Source organism: Scyliorhinus torazame, chromosome 4 (assembly GCF_047496885.1).
Source record: "Scyliorhinus torazame isolate Kashiwa2021f chromosome 4, sScyTor2.1, whole genome shotgun sequence".
NCBI classification, from domain to species: domain Eukaryota; kingdom Metazoa; phylum Chordata; class Chondrichthyes; order Carcharhiniformes; family Scyliorhinidae; genus Scyliorhinus; species Scyliorhinus torazame.
The window spans coordinates 340,462,053-340,479,953 of NC_092710.1; the positions used below are offsets into that span (position 1 = coordinate 340,462,053).

Consider the following 17,901-nt stretch of genomic DNA (forward strand, 5'->3'; position numbering starts at 1 on the left):
CTGTATGGCATCTTCCCTAGTTGGACTATCTACATACTGTTTCAAGAAGCCCTCCTGGATGCTCCTTACAAACTCTGTGCCATCCATGCCCCTGGCACTAAGTGAGGCCCAGTCAATAAAGGGAAAGTTAAGAACAAAGAAAAGTACAGCACAGGAACAGGACCTTCGGCCCTCCAAGCCCGTGCCGACCATGCTGCCCGACTAAACTACAATCTTCTACACTTCCTGGGTCCGTATCCCTCTATTTCCATCCTATTTATGTATTTGTCAAGGTGCCCCTTAAATGTCACTATCGTCCCTGCTTCCACCACCACCTCCGGTAGCGAGTTCCAGGCACCCACTACCCTCTGTGTAAAAAAAACTTGCCTCGTACATCTACTCTAAACCTTGCCCTTCGCACCTTAAACCTATGCCCCCTAGTAATTGACCCCTCTACCCTGGGGAAAAGCCTCTGACTATCCACTCTGCCTATGCCCCTCATAAGTTTGTAGACCTCTATCAGGTCGCCCCTCAACCTCCGTCGTTCCAGTGAGAACAAACCGAATTTATTCAACCGCTCCTCATAGCTAATACCCTCCATACCAGGCAACATTCTGGTAAATCTCTTCTGCATCCTCTCTAAAGCCTCCACATCCTTCTGGTAGTGTGGCGACCAGAATTGAACACTATACTCCCAAGTGTGGCCTAACTAAGGTTCTATACAGCTGCAACATGACTTGCCAATTCTTATACTCAATGCCCCGGCCAATGAAAGCAAGCATGCCGTATGCCTTCTTGACTACCTTCTCCACCTGTGTTGCCCCTTTCAGTGACCTGTGAACCTGTACACCTAGATGGCGAGCAAAAGTGGTAAAGCAAAAAGTGCAGAGGATACTGGAAGTCTGCAGAGGGATTTGGATAGGCTAAGTGAATGGGCTAGGGTCTGGCAGATGGAATACAATGTTGACAAATGTGAGGTTATCCATTTTGGTAGGAATAACAGCAAAAGGGATTATTATTTAAATGATAAAATATTAAAACATGCTGCTCTGCAGAGAGACCTGGGTATGCTCGTGCATGAGTCGCAAAAAGTTGGTTTACAGGTGCAACAGGTGATTAAGAAGGCAAATGGAACTTTGTCCTTCATTGCTAGAGGGATGGAGTTTAAGACGAGGGAGGTTATGCTGCAATTGTATAAGGTGTTAGTGAGGCCACACCTGGAGTATTGTGTTCAGTTTTGGTCTCCTTACTTGAGAAAGGACGTACTGGCACTGGAGGGTGTGCAGAGGAGATTCACTAGGTTAATCCCAGAGCTGAAGGGGTTGGATTATGAGGAGAGGTTGAGTAGACTGGGACTGTACTCGTTGGAATTTAGACGGATGTGGGGGGATCTTATAGAAACATGTAAAATTATGAAGGGAATAGATAGGATAGATGAGGGCAGGTTGTTTCCACTGGCGGGTGAAAGCAGAACTAGGGGTCATAGCCTCAAAATAAGGGGAAGTAGATTTAGGACTGAGTTTAGGAGGAACGTCTTCACCCAAAGGGTTGTGAATCTATGGAATTCCTTGCCCAGTGAAGCAGTAGAGGCTCCTTCATTGAATGTTTTTAAGATAAAGATAGATAGTGTTTTGAAGAATAAAGTGATTAAGGGTTATGGTGTTCGGGCTGGAAAGTGGAGCTGAGTCCACAAAAGATCAGCCATGATCTCATTGAATGGTGGAGCAGGCTTGAGGGGCCAGATGGCCTACTCCTGCTCCTAGTTCTTATGTTCTTATCTCTCTGACTTTCAATACTCTTGAGGGTTAAAATCTACTGTGTACGTTTCCTTGGCCGCAGAAAAATACTTTTCACTGTACTTCAGTACACGTGACAAATAAATCAAATCAAATCACCCTCCGCAACAATCCTGTTACTTTTACACCATGCCAAAATCTGCCTACATATCTGTTCCGCTATCTCCCACTGGCTGTTGGGAGGCCTGTAGTAAACCCCCAAAGTTGTGACTATACCCTTCCTATTCCTGAGCTCTACCCATATTGCCTCGCTGTATGAGCTCTCTGAGGTGTCTTCCCGCAGTACAGCTGCGATATTCTCCTTAACCAGTAGTGCAACTCCCCCACCCCTTCTACATCCCCCTCTATCCCGCCTGAAACATCTCTGTCCTGTAATGTTAAACTGCCAACCTGTCCTTCCCTTAACCAAGTCTGTGTAATGGCAAGAACATCATAGTTCCAAGGCTGCTTGACCTTGCAATAAAGGCCAATATTCCATTTGCCTTTCTAATTACGTGCTGTACCTGCATACTAACCTTTTGTGGTTCATGCACTAGGACACCTAGGTCTCTCAGGAACCAAGATATGCCGTCTCTCTCCATTCAAATAATATACCGCTTATTTATTCTTCCTGGCAAAGTTGACAACCTCACATCTGCCAAACCTTTGTTCATTCACTTAACCTAACAGTATCCATTTGCTGACTTTGTATTCTCCACAAAACTTGCTTCACCACCTATCTTTATATCGGCAGCAGATTAGCTACAATACATTCTGCCCCTTCATCCAAGTCATTAATATAGAGATTGTAAATAGTTGAGGCCCCAGAACTGATTACTGGCATTTCAGAAAGTGTCAGGTGGAAAATACAGTCGCGAACCAAGAGGATTACAGAAGAGGGGAGGTAAAAAAGCTCATTGGAAAAGTGGAGAGGGATTATGAGAAAAGATTGACAGCCAACAATGTTCAGGGGTACAGGAAAATGGCACTAAGCCATGATGCTCTTTTGGAGATCTGGTACAGACATGATGGCCAAATGGCCTTGTTCTGTGTCGCAATGATTCTGTGATAAAGAGGAATACCAAAGTCTTCTATATAAATGGTAAAAGGAACAGGGACATTAGGGACCTAAAAGGGAATTTGCACATTGAGGCAGGGAGCATGGCTGAGGTATTAAATTAATACTTTGCATCTATTTTTAAAGCCATAGAGTCACTACAGGCTAGAAGGAGGCCATTTGGCCCATCGAGTCAGCACCAACACTCTGAAACAGCACCCTACCAAGTCCCTATCCCCACTTTGTTGGACACTTGAGGGACAATTTAGCACGGTCAACCCATCTAACCTGCACATCTTTGGGCTGTGGGAGGCAATTGGAGCACCCGGAGGAAACCCACGCAGACACTGGGAGACCATGCAAACTCCACACAGTCACGCAAGGCTGGAATTGAACCCAGGTCTCTGGCACTCTGAGGCAGCAGTGCTAACCACTGTGCCACTGTACCAAGAGCATAGGTGCTACCCACGACCCGTTGAATAGACTGTTGGTACTGAAATTTGACAAGGCACTGGGACTGGATGAGGTGCATCCAAGGGTATTGAAGAAAGTCAATGGAAATTGCAGGGGAACTGGCCATAATCTTTCCATCTTCCCTAGACTTGGGACATGCCAGAAGAATGGCAAATTGCAAACATTTCACCTTTGTTCAAAAAGGTTGTGGCGAGGGCCACAGAGGGCACACGTGGCCCAGTGGTTAGCACTGCAGCCTACGGTGCTGAGGACCCGGGTTCGAATCCCGACCCTGGATCACTCTCTGTGTGGAGTTTTCATATTCTCCCCATGTCTGCTTGGGTTTCACCCCCACAACCCAAAGATGTGCAGGCTAGGTGGATTGGCCATGCTAAATTTCCTCTTAATTGGGAAAAAAAGAATAATTGGGTACTCTAAATTTTTTTAAAAGGTTATATGGATAAACCCAGCAACTACAAACCAGTCAGTTTGAATTCAGTTCTGGGCAAACTTCTAGAAACAATTATTTGGGATGGAATTAGTAGTTACATGGAAAAATGTGGGTTGATTAGGGGCACCAGCGTGGATTTCGAAGAGGAAATCATATTTAACTCGCTGGAGTAACCGAGAGGGTTGATGAAGGTAAGGCATGCAATACAGTGCTACACAACAGACGTGCAAGAAAAGTTATAGCGTATGGTATAAAAGGTTGCATTCCAAGCATTGTTTGGCATCTTTGAATTTGTCTATATATGTGTTTCTGGAACATACCTCTTCATTCACCTGAGGAAGGAGCAGCGCTCCGAAAGCTAGTGACTTCGAAACAAACCTGTTGGACTTTAACCTGGTGTTGTAAGACTTCGTACTGTGCTCACCCCAGTCCAACGCCGGCATCTCCACATCAGGTATAAAAGGGGCAGTAGCAAAGTAGATACTAAATTGGCTGAGTAATAGGAAAGCGAGAGTAGTGGTCACTCAGTATTTTTCAGGGTGGAGGAATGTTTGTAGTGGTGTTCCACAAGGGTCGGTATTGGGATCCTTGCTCTTCCTGAGATATATTAATGATGTGGATCTTGGTGTACAGAGGACAATTTCAAAGTTTCCCAATGATATGAAACTTGGTGGTGAGTGTAGAACTTCAGAATGACATAGACAAGTTGGTGGAGTGGGAAGATAGGTGGCAGATGAAGTTCAATGCACAGAAATGTGAGGTGATGCATTTATTTAGGAAGAAAATGGAGACACAATATAGAATAATGAATATGTGGTTTAAGAGATGGTGTGAGGGGGAGGGTTTCAGATTCCTGGGGTATTGGGTTCGGTTCTGGGGGAATGGGACCTGTACAAACTGGACAGATTACACTTGGGCAGAACCGGGACAGATGTCCTTGCTAGAGCGGTTGGGGAGGGGTTAAACCAATATGGCAGGGGGATGGGAACCGATGTAAGGCTTCAGAACAGGGGGAATCAAGAACAAGAGAAAAAGACCAAAGGGATAATAAGAAAGGTGATAGGCAGGGAAATCAAGGGCCTGTATCGGACAATGACGCTGTAAAAAAAAATAGTAAGGACTGGACAAGGAACGTTAAAAGGACTAGGTTTTGTACCTGAACGTGCGGAGCATTTGAAATAAAATGGATGAATTAGTTGCGCAGAGAGATGTAAAGGGATATAACATAGTTGGGATTACAAACATGGCTCCAGGGTGACCAGGGATGGGATCTAAACATTGAGGTCGATTCAGTTTTTAGGAAGGACTGACAGAAAGGAAAAGGTGGTGTTGCATTGTTGATTAAAGAAGATGTAGATACAATATTGAGGAAAGATATTAGTGCAGACAATGTGGAATTTGTTTGGGTGGAGTTTAGAAACATCGAGGGGCAAAAATCATTCGTCGGGGTGGTACAGACCACCAAACTACAGTGGTAATGTTGGCAATATCATTAGACAGGAAATCAGAGATGCATGTGATAAAGGAACATCTGTGATTATGGGTGACTTTAATCTACATATAAATTGGGTGACTCAAATTAGTCACAGTACAATAGAGGAAGAAAATCTGGAGTGTATATGGTGACTTAGTACCAACTCCTACTTTTCCCCGAACCTATGCATGTGGTTTCCATTCAAATAATTGCCTAAAGCCCTTTTGAGTGTCTTCGAGCCTGCTCCACCATTCATTATGATCGTGGCTGATCATCAAGTTCAATACCCTGATCCCGCCTCCCCCCCCACATATTCCTTGATCCCTTTAGCCCCAAGTGCTATATCTAATTCCTTCTTGAAATTACACATTTTAGCCTCAACTACTTTCTGTGGTAGTGAATTCCACAGATTCACCTCTCTCCGGGGGAAGAAATTTCTCCTCACCTCAGTCCTAAAATATTTACCTCTTATCATCAAACTATGACCCCTAGTTCTGGACTCTGCCACCATCGGGAACATTCTTTCTGAATCTACCCTGTCTAATCCAGTTAGAATTTTGTGTGTTTCTATGAGATTCCCTCTCACTCTTCTAAACTCCAAAGAATATAATCCTAACTGATTTAGTGTCTCCATTGAACTGGCCTCCACCACACTTCCAGTCAGTGCATTCCAGACCTTCAATACCCAATTCTTTTTTCCAATTAAGGGCAATTTAGTGTGGCCAATCCACCTACCCTGCACATCTCTGGGTTGAGGTGATCAAGATGAACATACTGCCAGTGTTCCTCTTCCTGTTCAGATCATTCATCCCCAAAGCCTTCTTCCACAACATAGACAAAATGATCATGGCGTTTGTGTGGGAGGGTAAGAACCCAAGAATCCCCAAATTAACACTGCAGAGGAGAAAAGACATAGGCCTAGCACAACCACTGGGCAGCTACGGTAGAGAGAGGAGATGAATATGCGAACCCACTGCGGAAAAGGTGCAGATGGAGGAGTTCTCCTGCGAGGGAACAACGCTCCGGGCCCTCGCCACAGCTGCGCTCCCATTCCCCCTGACGAAACACACATCACACATCCTGCCCACTGGTGATAGCCACACTAAGGACATGGAACCAGATGAGGCAACATTTTGGTCTGACCGAGATGCCCCCCTATCTGCGGAAACCACAAGTGCCCACCAGCCATGCTAGACACCACTTTCGGAAAATGGAGACAGGATGGGGGGACGCTAACAGTCAGGGACTTTTACATGGGAGACAGACTAGCGGCACTGAGCGAACGGAATCTACCGACAGGACAGGAACTTGGACACCTCCAGGTAAAGCACTTTCTTTACAAGGAGACCGTAGGGTGCCCCGGGAACCACCTTGCTAGAGGACCTGATAAACACAGGCAGTAAGGAAGGGGGAAACTGCGGGAAAATCTATGGACAGCTACTGGACAGTGCAAGACTGCCACTGGACGAAGCCAGACGAAATGGGAAGATGAACTGAGACAGAAGTGGGCTGGGGACTCTGGAATGAAGCACTGAGCAGGGCCAACTCCACCTCCTCCTGCGCAAGGCTCAGCCTCATGCAGTTCAAGGTGGTGCACTGAGCGCACCTAATCATAACCGGAATGAATATGTTCTTCCCGGAGGTGGAGGATAAATGTGAAAGGTGCCAGAGAGGCCCGGCCAACCAGACCCATATGTTTGGGGCCCGTCCAAACTTGTAGGGTTCTGGACAGCCTTCTTCGGGGCAATGTCCAAGGTTGTGGGGGTGAGGGTGGAGCTGTGCCCAAGAGTGGCAATCTTCGAGGTACCAGAACAGCCAGAGAGGGCCGACACCCTAGCTTTAGCTTCCCTAATCGCACGTTGGAGAATCCTGCTCGGCTGGTGATCAGCAGCACCACCCACCGCTGCAGACTGGCTGGCAGACCTGGAGGAATTTCTCCATTTGGAGAAGATCAAATACACCAACCGAGGGTCGGAAGAAGGCTTCCTCAAAGTAAAGGGGCAGTTTGTCGGCCTGTTCGAAGCCAACAGTGAGTAGGGAAAAAGTGAGAGACGTGAGAAAACAGACCGGGACACACAACTCTAGGGGAGGGGGGGTGAGGAAGAGCGGAGGAAACTTGGCGAAACTACAAGGAGAAGCGGGGGCTAGGGGACAGAACATTCTGAACGAAAGAGGGGACACCGAGGGGGGGGGGGGGGGGGGGGCAGGGAGAAGGGAAAGAGAGGAGAAACACCAAAACTGATTATATGTATATAAGAACCTCACGTGTTGTAAATATTTTTTTTAACAAACAATTTTATTGAGGTATTTTAGAAAAAGTGACATTGTACAGTACAAATAAAAGAAGTCAAGACACAAATTAAACATAGTGCAAACCACGGCTCTGTTCACGCAAGGACCTGCCTCAATATCCCCCTACTCTACTCTTTCTACCCTAGCCCCGCCCCCCCCATGCTGACGCTTACTCCTCTGCGAAGACGTCAATAAATGGCTGCCACCTTCGGGCAAACCCTAATAGCGAACCTCTCAAGGCAAACTTGACTTTCTCTAGGCCAAGAAAGCTCGCCATGTCCGATAGCCATACCTCAGCCCTCAGGGGCTTTGAGTCCCTCCATGCTAACAGTATTCGTTGCTCGGCTACCAGGGAAGCAAAGGCCAGAACATAGGCCTCTCTCACTTCCTGGACTCCCGGGTCCTCCGAAACCCCAAAGATTGCCACCTCAGGGCTTATTACCACCCCAGTTTTCAATACACGGGACATGACATCTGCTAATCCCTGCCAGTACCCCCTGAGTTTAGGGCACGACCAGAACATGTGTACATGGTTAGCCTGTCCTCCGGCGCATCTAGCACACTTGTCCTCCAGCCTGAAGAATTTGCTCATCCGGGCCACCGTCATGTGGGCCCGTTGCACGATCTTAAACTGGATCAGGCTGAGCCTGGCGCATGTTGCTGTCGTGTTTACTCTGCTCAGGGCTTCTGCCCAGATACCGTCCTCCATCACCGTCCTCCATCTCCCCCCCCCCCCCCACCCCCCACCCCTAGAAACTACCCTGTCCTGCCTCCTCTTTGGTGGGAGACGTGGGAAGGATGGCACCAGTCTGCGTACAAAATCCGGCACCTGTATCTAAATTTGTTCCCCCACACAAGCCCAAACTTCTCCTCCAACGCCCTCATGCTCGGAAAGCTCCCTTCCAGGAACAGATCCCCCATCCTCACAATCCCTACCCTCCTCCACAGTCGATACCCCCTGTCCATGTTCCCCAGGGCAAATCGATGGTTGCCGCAGATTGGGGTCCACACCGATGCTCTTACCTCCCCTACATGCCTCCTCCACTGGCCCCAGATCCGAAGAGCCGCCACCACTATTGGGCTGGTGGAGTATCGTGCCGGCGGAAGCGGCAGAGGCACCGTGACCAGGGCTGCTAAGTTAGTGCCCTGCACCCACCATCCATTTCCTTATCATCGCTATGTTGGCCGCCCAGTAATAGTTGCTGAATTTCGGCAACGCCAGCCCCTCCTTCTCCTCTGTTCCTTTCAAGCATCATCCTCTTCACCCGCGGGGACTTCCCCGCTCATACAAATCCCAGAACAATTTTATTCAGCCTCTTAAAGGACCGCGGGATAAAGATAGAGAGACACTGAAAAATAAACTAGAACCGCGGGAGAATCATCATAACAGTCCTCCCTCACTCGTTCCACCAGTCGAGGTTGAGCAACTTGCCCCAGCGTGTTGTAAATATTGAATGTAAAGTGTTACTATGTATAATTGAAAATGCCAATCAAAATATTCAAAAAAAACAATAATGCCTCATGGGGCAAGTCACAGGCAAGACTTCAACAAGATGGAGTAGATGGGAAATGGAGTAAATTATGATACCAATGGTTGCTTTTTTTCTTCTTGCTTCAGGTAAAATGAAGGGGCTCGCTTTCATTCAGGATCCGGATGGTTACTGGATAGAAATTCTCAGCCCAAACCAAATGCTCACCATAGTTCCTTAGGTGTGGCCGATGAAGTTGAATGAGAAGTTTCATACTTAAATACACGGAGCATTGATTGCTCAAACCCTTGAGTTGTACCAACAAAACAAATACCTTCAGTCAGACACTACAGTACAGTATTGTTTGCCATGAAAGTAACTAGAATTAGGGTGGCATTTCAGCATTTAATATACATTTGTAGACTGGGAATTTTCCTTCAATGCCCTCATGCACCAGAATATCAACTCCCCACCCATCTCTCCAATTCAATTTTAACTTCTTGGAAACTCATTTCTGAAGGACATGTGTTGAGCTCAACTGATCATCATCCAATGAAAACTGGCTTGACAAATGTCAGAGAAAAGTCTTGGCTGAAGTTCACCTGCAAACCATTTCTGTCTAAAATTCTCAACCATTTCACTGAAGCTCCTCCAAAGAAAATTTGCTACATTGTGAGGTAGGTTATAACCTTCCACCTCTGCTCAGCTAGCTGAAGGAAACCTTTCCAGTCTGTTAATTTTGTTGGTACTTATTTTGTTTTAATGAGAAATCTGATTCTTGCTTTGTGATGCCCAGCTCTTTCAGCTAGACGTGGGAGAAATCCCACATGCAAATTTGTGGATTAACTGAATCTGAATTGCCATTAACAAGCATCATGGCTAATTGCTTTCATGTAGAACCTTACCTGTAATAAATGTTTATTTTCTACAATATACTTTTCAGTAGTTGATTGTCTTTTTGCCTCCCTGTTCATATACCGAATGGAAGCTTCTGGGTTTTAAGTTCCTTGGAGCTGTTAGTATAGTACAAGAAAATAGAAGATATTTTACAATAGCAAACTACCATCAAACCCACCCCGCCTCAATATCCCTCAGTTTCCCACTGTTCAAAGAGACCCCTCTTTGGCTGTGGAACCAATTTATCTTCAATCCCTTTTCCTAACAACTGTGAAGTGTGCAGCCCAGAAAAAGGCCCATGTCTGTGATTGGCCTGCCTCTGGAGAAAATTAGCGAGGAATACCAGGATGCACAAAATACTGGGAGAGACAGAAACCACGAGTATAAAGAATAGTAAGTTAATCGGTGAAGTTCGAGTGTGGGAAAGGAATGACTTTTGGGCGCTATTTAACGGAAGGTTTCAAAGTTCATTTGTGGTGTTTTTTTCAGGGAGATCCCCACCGCTATCGAATGACACAAAGTCACTTTTTTGGGCCTTGGGGAGTTTCTCACCAGTGTAGCCCACACTTAGAATTTTTTTCATCACTGGGGAGTTGAACTCTGAGATCGGCCCGCCGTTTTGAAAGTGTGCCACGATCTCTAAGTGGGATGGTGGGTCCCCCACAAGCCCCATCCATGGTCAATGTCACCCCCCACACACATGGGAATTACTAAGTGAGGGGCCTCCCCCTTCCAGGACCTCCCACACATCATCCCCCAACCTCCCAGAGGCCCCTTCTTAGCTGCCCTGCATCCCCCCCCCCCACACACACACAACCCTCCTGACTGCCACCTAGCAGTGCTTCTGCTAGCTTGGCAGTTCCACCTGGTTACCTTGGCAGTGCCAGAGTGCCCACATTCCAGGGGGCCACCCTGCTCTACCCCTGGCCACCCCCTGACTGCTGTTTGACCTGGTCCACGTTTGTATAGACCAGTACTGAACGGCACATACCAGGTAAGTAGGCCTCAAGTAGGTTGAAGGTCTACTTACGCGAGCGCGGCTTGGTCCCACCCATGGCGTCCTGGCTGTCGGGAAGCCTGCGGAAAGCTTCACCCGGCATCTACCAACCACACCGCGCTCCCATTGGGGTTACACCCTGAGGGTTACTGTGCATATATGTGAATGCACAAAGTATGGTAGCGCAGTGGTAAGCACTGCTGCCTCACGGCGCTGAGGTCCTAGGTTCGATCCCGGCTCTGGGTCATTCTCCCCGTGTTTGTGTGGGTTTTGCTTCCATAACCCAAAGATGTGTAGGCTAGGTGGATTTGCCACTCTAAATTTCCCCTTAATTGGAAAAAATGATTTGGGCACTCTTAAATTTTTTTTAAAAAGGAAATGAGATGAGCAAGTAGATCAAATGTCAGTGGGAGAACATTTTGTAGACTGTGATCATTGTATTGTAAGGTTTAGGATGCTGATAGAAAAGGAAAATAGGCAATCCTGAGTAAAAATAAATAACCGCGGGAGAGCTGATATCAATGGAGCTGGGCCGATTAGACTGGAACAAAAGGTTGGCGGGAAAATCTGTAGCTGAACAATGGGCTACCTTCAAAACTGAAATGGTCCGGACACAGTCAGAAGTATATTTCCTTAAAAAGAAAAGGTGGGGCAAACAAATCCAGAGTCCCTAGACGAAAAAGGAGATAGAAAGTAGGATAAGGAAGAAAACTGTCCCTATAACAGGTTTCAGGTGGAAAATACAGTTGGGAATCGAGAGGAATACAGAAGGTTCAGAGGGGAGGCGAAAAAGCACATTCAGGAAGCGAAGAAGGATAATGAGAAAAGACCAGCAGCCAACATAGACGGGAATCCCAAAGTTTTCTGTCGGCATTTAAATAGTAAAAGGGTGGGAAAAGAAGTCTCTGATTCTGCATCTAAAAGGGAATTTACACATGGAAGCATAGCTAAAATACGAAATGAATATTTTGCACCCATCTTTACCAAGGAGGTAGATGCTACCCAGAACATTGTGACAGTGAGCAAACTCTGTCCCTAGAAGGGTTCAAAATTCACCAGGAGGAAGTGTTGAATAGACCAGTGTTGTTTTTTTTTCCAAAAAGAAAATACTTTATTCATAAAATCTATCATAAACATTACAGAATATTTTGAATTGTCTTGACTGTACATTTCCATCAGAGTTACACATTCCCTTGACTTTCTTCCATTCAATTTTGATAACATTACACACATCGCTCTTTACGTTGCAATTCCTTCTTAAACATTTACATTGTCATGTTTCTTTTATTGGGATTCACCTGAGGAAGGAGCAGCGCTCCGAAAGCTAGTGACATCGAAACAAACCTGTTGGACTTTAACCTGGTGTTGTAAAACTTCTTACTATGTTTCTTTTGAACAACCAAGAACACTACAGACAGTTACCCGCAGATCTGACCAAGGAACACATCCGCCAACTTAACAGACTGATCAAGACCTTGGATCCAGATCTTCAGAGCACCCTACGGGCTCTCATCCCACGTACTCCCCGCATTGGACATCTCTACTGCATCCCGAAAATACATAAGGCCAACACACCAGGCCGCCCTATCGTTTCAGGCAATGGGACCCTGTGTGAGAACCTCTCTGGCTACATCGAGGGCATCTTGAAACCCATCGTACAAGGTACACCCAGCTTCTGTCGCGACACGACTGACTTCCTACAGAAACTCAGCACCCATGGACCAGTTGAACCAGGAACATTCCTTGTCACAATGGACGTCTCGGCACTCTACACCAGCATCCCCCATGACGACGGCATTGCTGCAACAGCCTCAGTACTCAACACCGACAACTGCCAATCTCCAGACGCAATTCTGCAACTCATCCGCTTCATTCTGGATCACAACGTCTTCACCTTCGACAACAAGTTCTTCATCCAGACGCACGGAACAGCCATGGGAACCAAATTCGCACCCCAATACGCCAACATCTTCATGCACAAGTTTGAACAGGACCTACTCACCGCGCAGGACCTTCAACCGACGTTATACACCAGATACATCGATGACATTTTTTCCCTTTGGACCCACGGCGAAGAATCACTGAAACGACTACACGGTGACGTTAATAAGTTCCATCCAACCATCAGACTCACCATGGACTACTCTCCAAGTCCAGTTGCATTCTTGGACACACTCGTCTCCATCAAGGACGGTCACCTCAGCACTTTGCTTTACCGCAAACCCACGGATAACCTCATGATGCTCCACTTCTCCAGCACATTAAAGAAGCCATCCCCTATGGACAAGCGCTCTGTATACACAGGATTTGCTCAGACGAGGAAGAGCATAACAGACATCTACAGACGTTGAAAGATGCCCTCGTACGAACGGGATATGGCACTCGACTCATCGAGCGACAGTTCCAACGCGCCACAGCGAAAAACCGCACCGACCTCCTCAGAAGACAAACATGGGACACAACCGACAGAATACCCTTCGTCGTCCAGTACTTCCCCGGAGCGGAGAAACGACGTCATCTTCTTCACAGCCTTCAACACGTCATTGATGACGATGAACATCTTGCCAAGGTCATCCCCACACCCCCACTACTTGCCTTCAAACAACCGCGCAACCTCAAACGAACCATTGTTTGCAGCAAACTACCCAGTCTTCAGAACAGTGACCACGACACCACACAACCCTGCCATGGCAATCTCTGCAAGACGTGCCAGATCATCGACATGGATACCATTATTACACGTGAGAACACCACCCACCAGGTACGCGGTACATACTCGTGCGACTCGGCCAACGTTGTCTACCTCATACGCTGCAGGAAAGGATGTCCCGAAGCGTGGTACATTGGCGAGACCATGCAGACGCTGCGACAACGAATGAACGGACATCGCGCAACAATCACCAGGCAGGAATGTTCCCTTCCAGTCGGGGAATACTTCAGCAGTCAAGGGCATTCAGCCTCTGATCTCCGGGTAAGCGTTCTCCAAGGTGGCCTTCAGGACGCGCGACAAAGCAGAATCGCCGAGCAGAAACTTATAGCCAAGTTCCGCACACATGAGTGCGGCCTCAACCGGGACCTGGGATTCATGTCGCATTACATTCATCCCCCACCATCTGGCCTGCGAAATCCTACCAACTGTCCTGGCTTGATACAATTCACACCTCTTTAACCTGGGGTTACCCCATCTCTGGATCTGTAAAGATTTAATCACCTGCTAATGGTCGCATTCCTAGCATTGTTTGGCATCTTTGAATTTGTCTATATATGTGTTTCTGGAACATACCCCTTCATTCACCTGAGGAAGGAGCAGCGCTCCGAAAGCTAGCAACAAACCTGTTGGACTTTAACCTGGTGTTGTAAGACTTCGTACTGTGCTCACCCCAGTCCAACGCCGGCATCTCCACATCATGTTTCTTTTATACATTGGAGTGTTAATGACCCAGACCGAGGGGGGGGTTTACACTGTTACCCGCCCCTCGGTGTACATTTGCTGGTAAGACCTTAAGTAACCAGGTACCAGGTACCAAGTACCAGGTAAGACCTGGTAACGCTCCGGGTAAGCGTTCTCCAAGGCGGCCTTCAGGACCCGCGACAACGCAGAATCGCCGAGCAGAAACTTATAGCCAAGTTCCGCACACATGAGTGCGGCCTCAACCGGGACCTGGGATTCATGTCGCATTACATTCATCCCCCACCATCTGGCCTGCGAAATCCTACCAACTGTCCTGGCTTGGTACAATTCACACCTCTTTAATCTGGGGTTACCCCATCTCTGGATCTGTAAAGATTTAATCACCTGCTAATGGTCGCATTCCAAGCATTGTTTGGCATCTTTGAATTTATCTATATATGTGTTTCTGGAACAGACCTCTTCATTCACCTGAGGAAGGAGCAGCGCTCCGAAAGCTAGTGACATCGAAACAAACCTGTTGGACTTTAACCTGGTGTTGTAAGACTTTGTACGGTAAGACCTTACACAGTGGTCTTTCCCCATTGCGCCTTGGCGGCAGCTGCCCCAAGCTTGAGTGCGTCCCTCAGCACATAATCCTGGACCTTGGAATGTGCCAGTCTGCAACACTCTGTCAAGTGCAGCATCTTTATCAAACTTTTCTCCTGGCAACCCACTTTTACCAAATGGCTGTCCCTCGTGACCCACACCACATTCACTTACTATTCAGGTGAGCCTGTCCTCCCTTTTAGGCATTCAAAATTAATATACTTGATCTTCCTCACTTGCATTCAGTTCTGCATACATAAAGCCAAGATGTTGCATGGCAACAAAATAATTCCACCTTGTATTTTGCAAATTTAACTTGCAAACAGTTTTACATCCCCGACGCTGAAATCGCTGGTTTTGTCCAATCGGACATTTCCAACTCAAAGCCGAGATTTAATTCTGGGCTCCAAAGTTTCAAAAGGCTGCTTAATCGATCTGAAGATTTGACACACTGTGTACCATCCCACGTACCTGAACACATTCCCTGATCTGGGAGCATTGTATCAACGTGAATTCAGCTGTAAAGAAATACGTTAAATGTTATTCTTTTTAAAAATAAATTTATATGATACACTTGTTTACAGTGCATCAGCTATCCATGTTTTTTAGGCGTCATCTCATTTTGAAATTAATTCAACAGCAAAATATTTCAATGCACAAAGGGAGAAATAATGAGTTGGATTGTAAGATAATGGCAATGCTCATCAAATTCTGAAGCCAGAGCCTGCCTTCATGGGGGGAAATTTGAGACTTGGGCAGAGTCCACTGACCAGCTGCAGTACTGCTACAATCGCAATCCAAACTGGATTCACTGTACATTTAAAAATACACCTACCCTTTTGTTTCATAAAGTACAAGTAACTTGAATTTTATGAGCTTTTCCTCCATATCAAAAGATTTCATGCTGGCTATATCATCATCTGAGAGGTCTTCATTGTAATACTGCCTTCTACAAAATGCATGCTATAAACAGAACAGAACCAGATCTATATGTAACACCATGCCAGTGTTGATGTCACAGCCATCTCAAATATTAGGTTTCATAATGAAACATTGTATTTGTGTTTTGGCGACCCGCTTTTCAACACCTGCGACCCACCGGCGGGTCATGACCCCCCACTGAGAAACTAAGGTACTGAAAGTTGACAAGTCACTGGGACCAGATGAGGTGGTGCAGATGAGGATATTGAAGGAAGTGAGAGTAGAAATTGCAGGGGCTCTGGCCATAATCTTTCCATCTTCCCTCAGCTTGGGACATGCCAGCAGACTAGAGAGTGCAAATATTACACCCTTGTTCAATAAAGGTTGTAAAGATAAGCCCAGCAATTACAAACCAGTCAGTTTAATTTCAGTGTTGGGCAAGCTTCTAGAAACAATTATTTGGTATAGAATTAGTAGTCACATGGAAAAATGTGGGTTAATTCGTAAGAGCCAGCATGGATTTCTAACAAGAAATTGTGTTTAACGAACTTGCTGGAATCTTTTGAAGTAACAGAAAGGGTCGATGAGGGTAAGGCATATGGTGCTACACAAGGCTTGCGAGAAATGTTATAGCTCATGGAATAAAAGGGGTAGTACCAACGTGGATACAAAATTGTCTGAGTAACAGGAAAGAGAGTAATGGTCAATGGATATATTTTCGGGTGAAGGAAAGTTTGTAGTGTTCCCCAAGGGTCAGTTTGGGACCCTTTTCCTGAGATATATTAATGATCAAGATCTTGGTGTGCGGGAGATAATTTCAAAGTTTCCGGATGACGTGTAAACTGTGAGGAGGACAGTGTAGAACTTCAAAATGACATAGACAAAGGGCAGCACGGTGGCGCAGTGGATATCACTGCTGCCTCATGGCGCTGAGGTTCCAGGTTCGATCCCGGCTCTGGGCCACTGACCGTTTGGAGTTTGCACATTCTCCCCGTGTTTGTGTGGGTTTCGCCCTCACAACCCAAAGATCTGCAGTGTAGGTGGATTGGCCATGCTAAATTGCCCCTTAAGTGGAAAAATGAATCGGGTACTTGATGCTCGATCAATAACTCCTGAAGCGAGATTGGAGACAATTAAAGGGTTTATTGTACTAGATGTTTCCCCCTGCAGCGCAGGTACAGAATGCAGCTGCTGGGGGACACAGGCTCTTGTACTCCGCCTTACTGGGCGGAACCAGCAGGCAGGCTTCATCAATGAAATAGCAGTCTCAGGTACCTCCCACGTCAATGGTCTTATAGCATTATTCAGAGTACCGTAATACCCCTAATACCAACTACCACATTCACCCCCTGTTAAAAAAGAGTCCGGCGGGGGTGGTGGTCTCGCATTATACAGTGGTAGGGGTGTAGGTTATGGTGGTATCCGGCATACATTTGCACAGTGTTTTGCTTTGTTACATGTCGCAACTATTTACAGTAATTATTTACAGTCAGAATGAAGCAATTAGTCGATCGGGGGCCCTGGTCGTCCTCTGCGATCATCGTAGCTTCGGCGGTGATGCAGGCGCCGGCTCGGGCATCCGTGGCTCCATGAGCGTGGCTTCGGCTTCTTCAGCAGCTTCATCACCCCTAGATGGGACTAGTGGAAGGACCGATCCACCTGGGAAGGGGGCGGCTGTGGGGTGCGCTGGTGGGAGGGAGGGTGGGGTCGGTGGTGGAGGTGTGGGTGGGGATCCAGCGGGCGCCAGGTCCCGTAGGGAGACCATATCCTGTCGGCTGTCGGGGTAGGCCATGTAGGCGTATTGAGGGTTCGTGTGAAGGAGGTGGACCCTCTCGACCAATGGGTCCGACTTGTGCGCCCGCACGTGTTTGCGCAGCAGGATGGGTCCAGGAGCTGCCAGCCAGGTTGGGAGGGAGGTCCCGGAGGAGGACTTCCTAGGGAAGACAAGGAGATGTTCGTGAGGGGTTTGGTTGGTTGTGTTACACAGCAGTGATCGGATGGAGGGGAGAGCATCCGGGATGTCCTCCAGCCAGTGGGAGACTGGGAGATTCCTGGACCGTAGGGCCAGTAGGGGGCGCATGCATTTGGGATCTGGGCCTATAACTCCATCATGCACTACGTAGCCAAGGATGGCTAGAC

The 17,901-nt window shown here is 47.1% G+C and overlaps 1 protein-coding gene and 1 long non-coding RNA gene across 3 annotated transcripts in view; one reads left to right on the top strand and one right to left on the bottom strand.

The window, feature by feature from the left end:
• glo1 (glyoxalase 1) overlaps window positions 1-9,885 on the top strand; it is a 29,451-nt gene extending 19,566 nt beyond the window's left edge. For both annotated transcript variants that reach the window (XM_072500270.1, XM_072500271.1), the window contains exon 6: window positions 9,100-9,885. In XM_072500270.1, the coding sequence (XP_072356371.1) occupies window positions 9,100-9,191 (92 nt within the window). In that variant the 3' untranslated portion in view covers window positions 9,192-9,885. The remainder of the gene's footprint in view (window positions 1-9,099) is intronic.
• Window positions 9,174-17,324, bottom strand: LOC140411182 (uncharacterized). The gene is made up of 2 exons (XR_011940835.1): window positions 15,313-17,324; window positions 9,174-9,963 (listed from the first exon to the last, which is right to left on the bottom strand). It is a non-coding gene; the product is annotated as an uncharacterized lncRNA (long non-coding RNA).
• Between the last annotated feature and the right edge of the window lie 577 nt (window positions 17,325-17,901).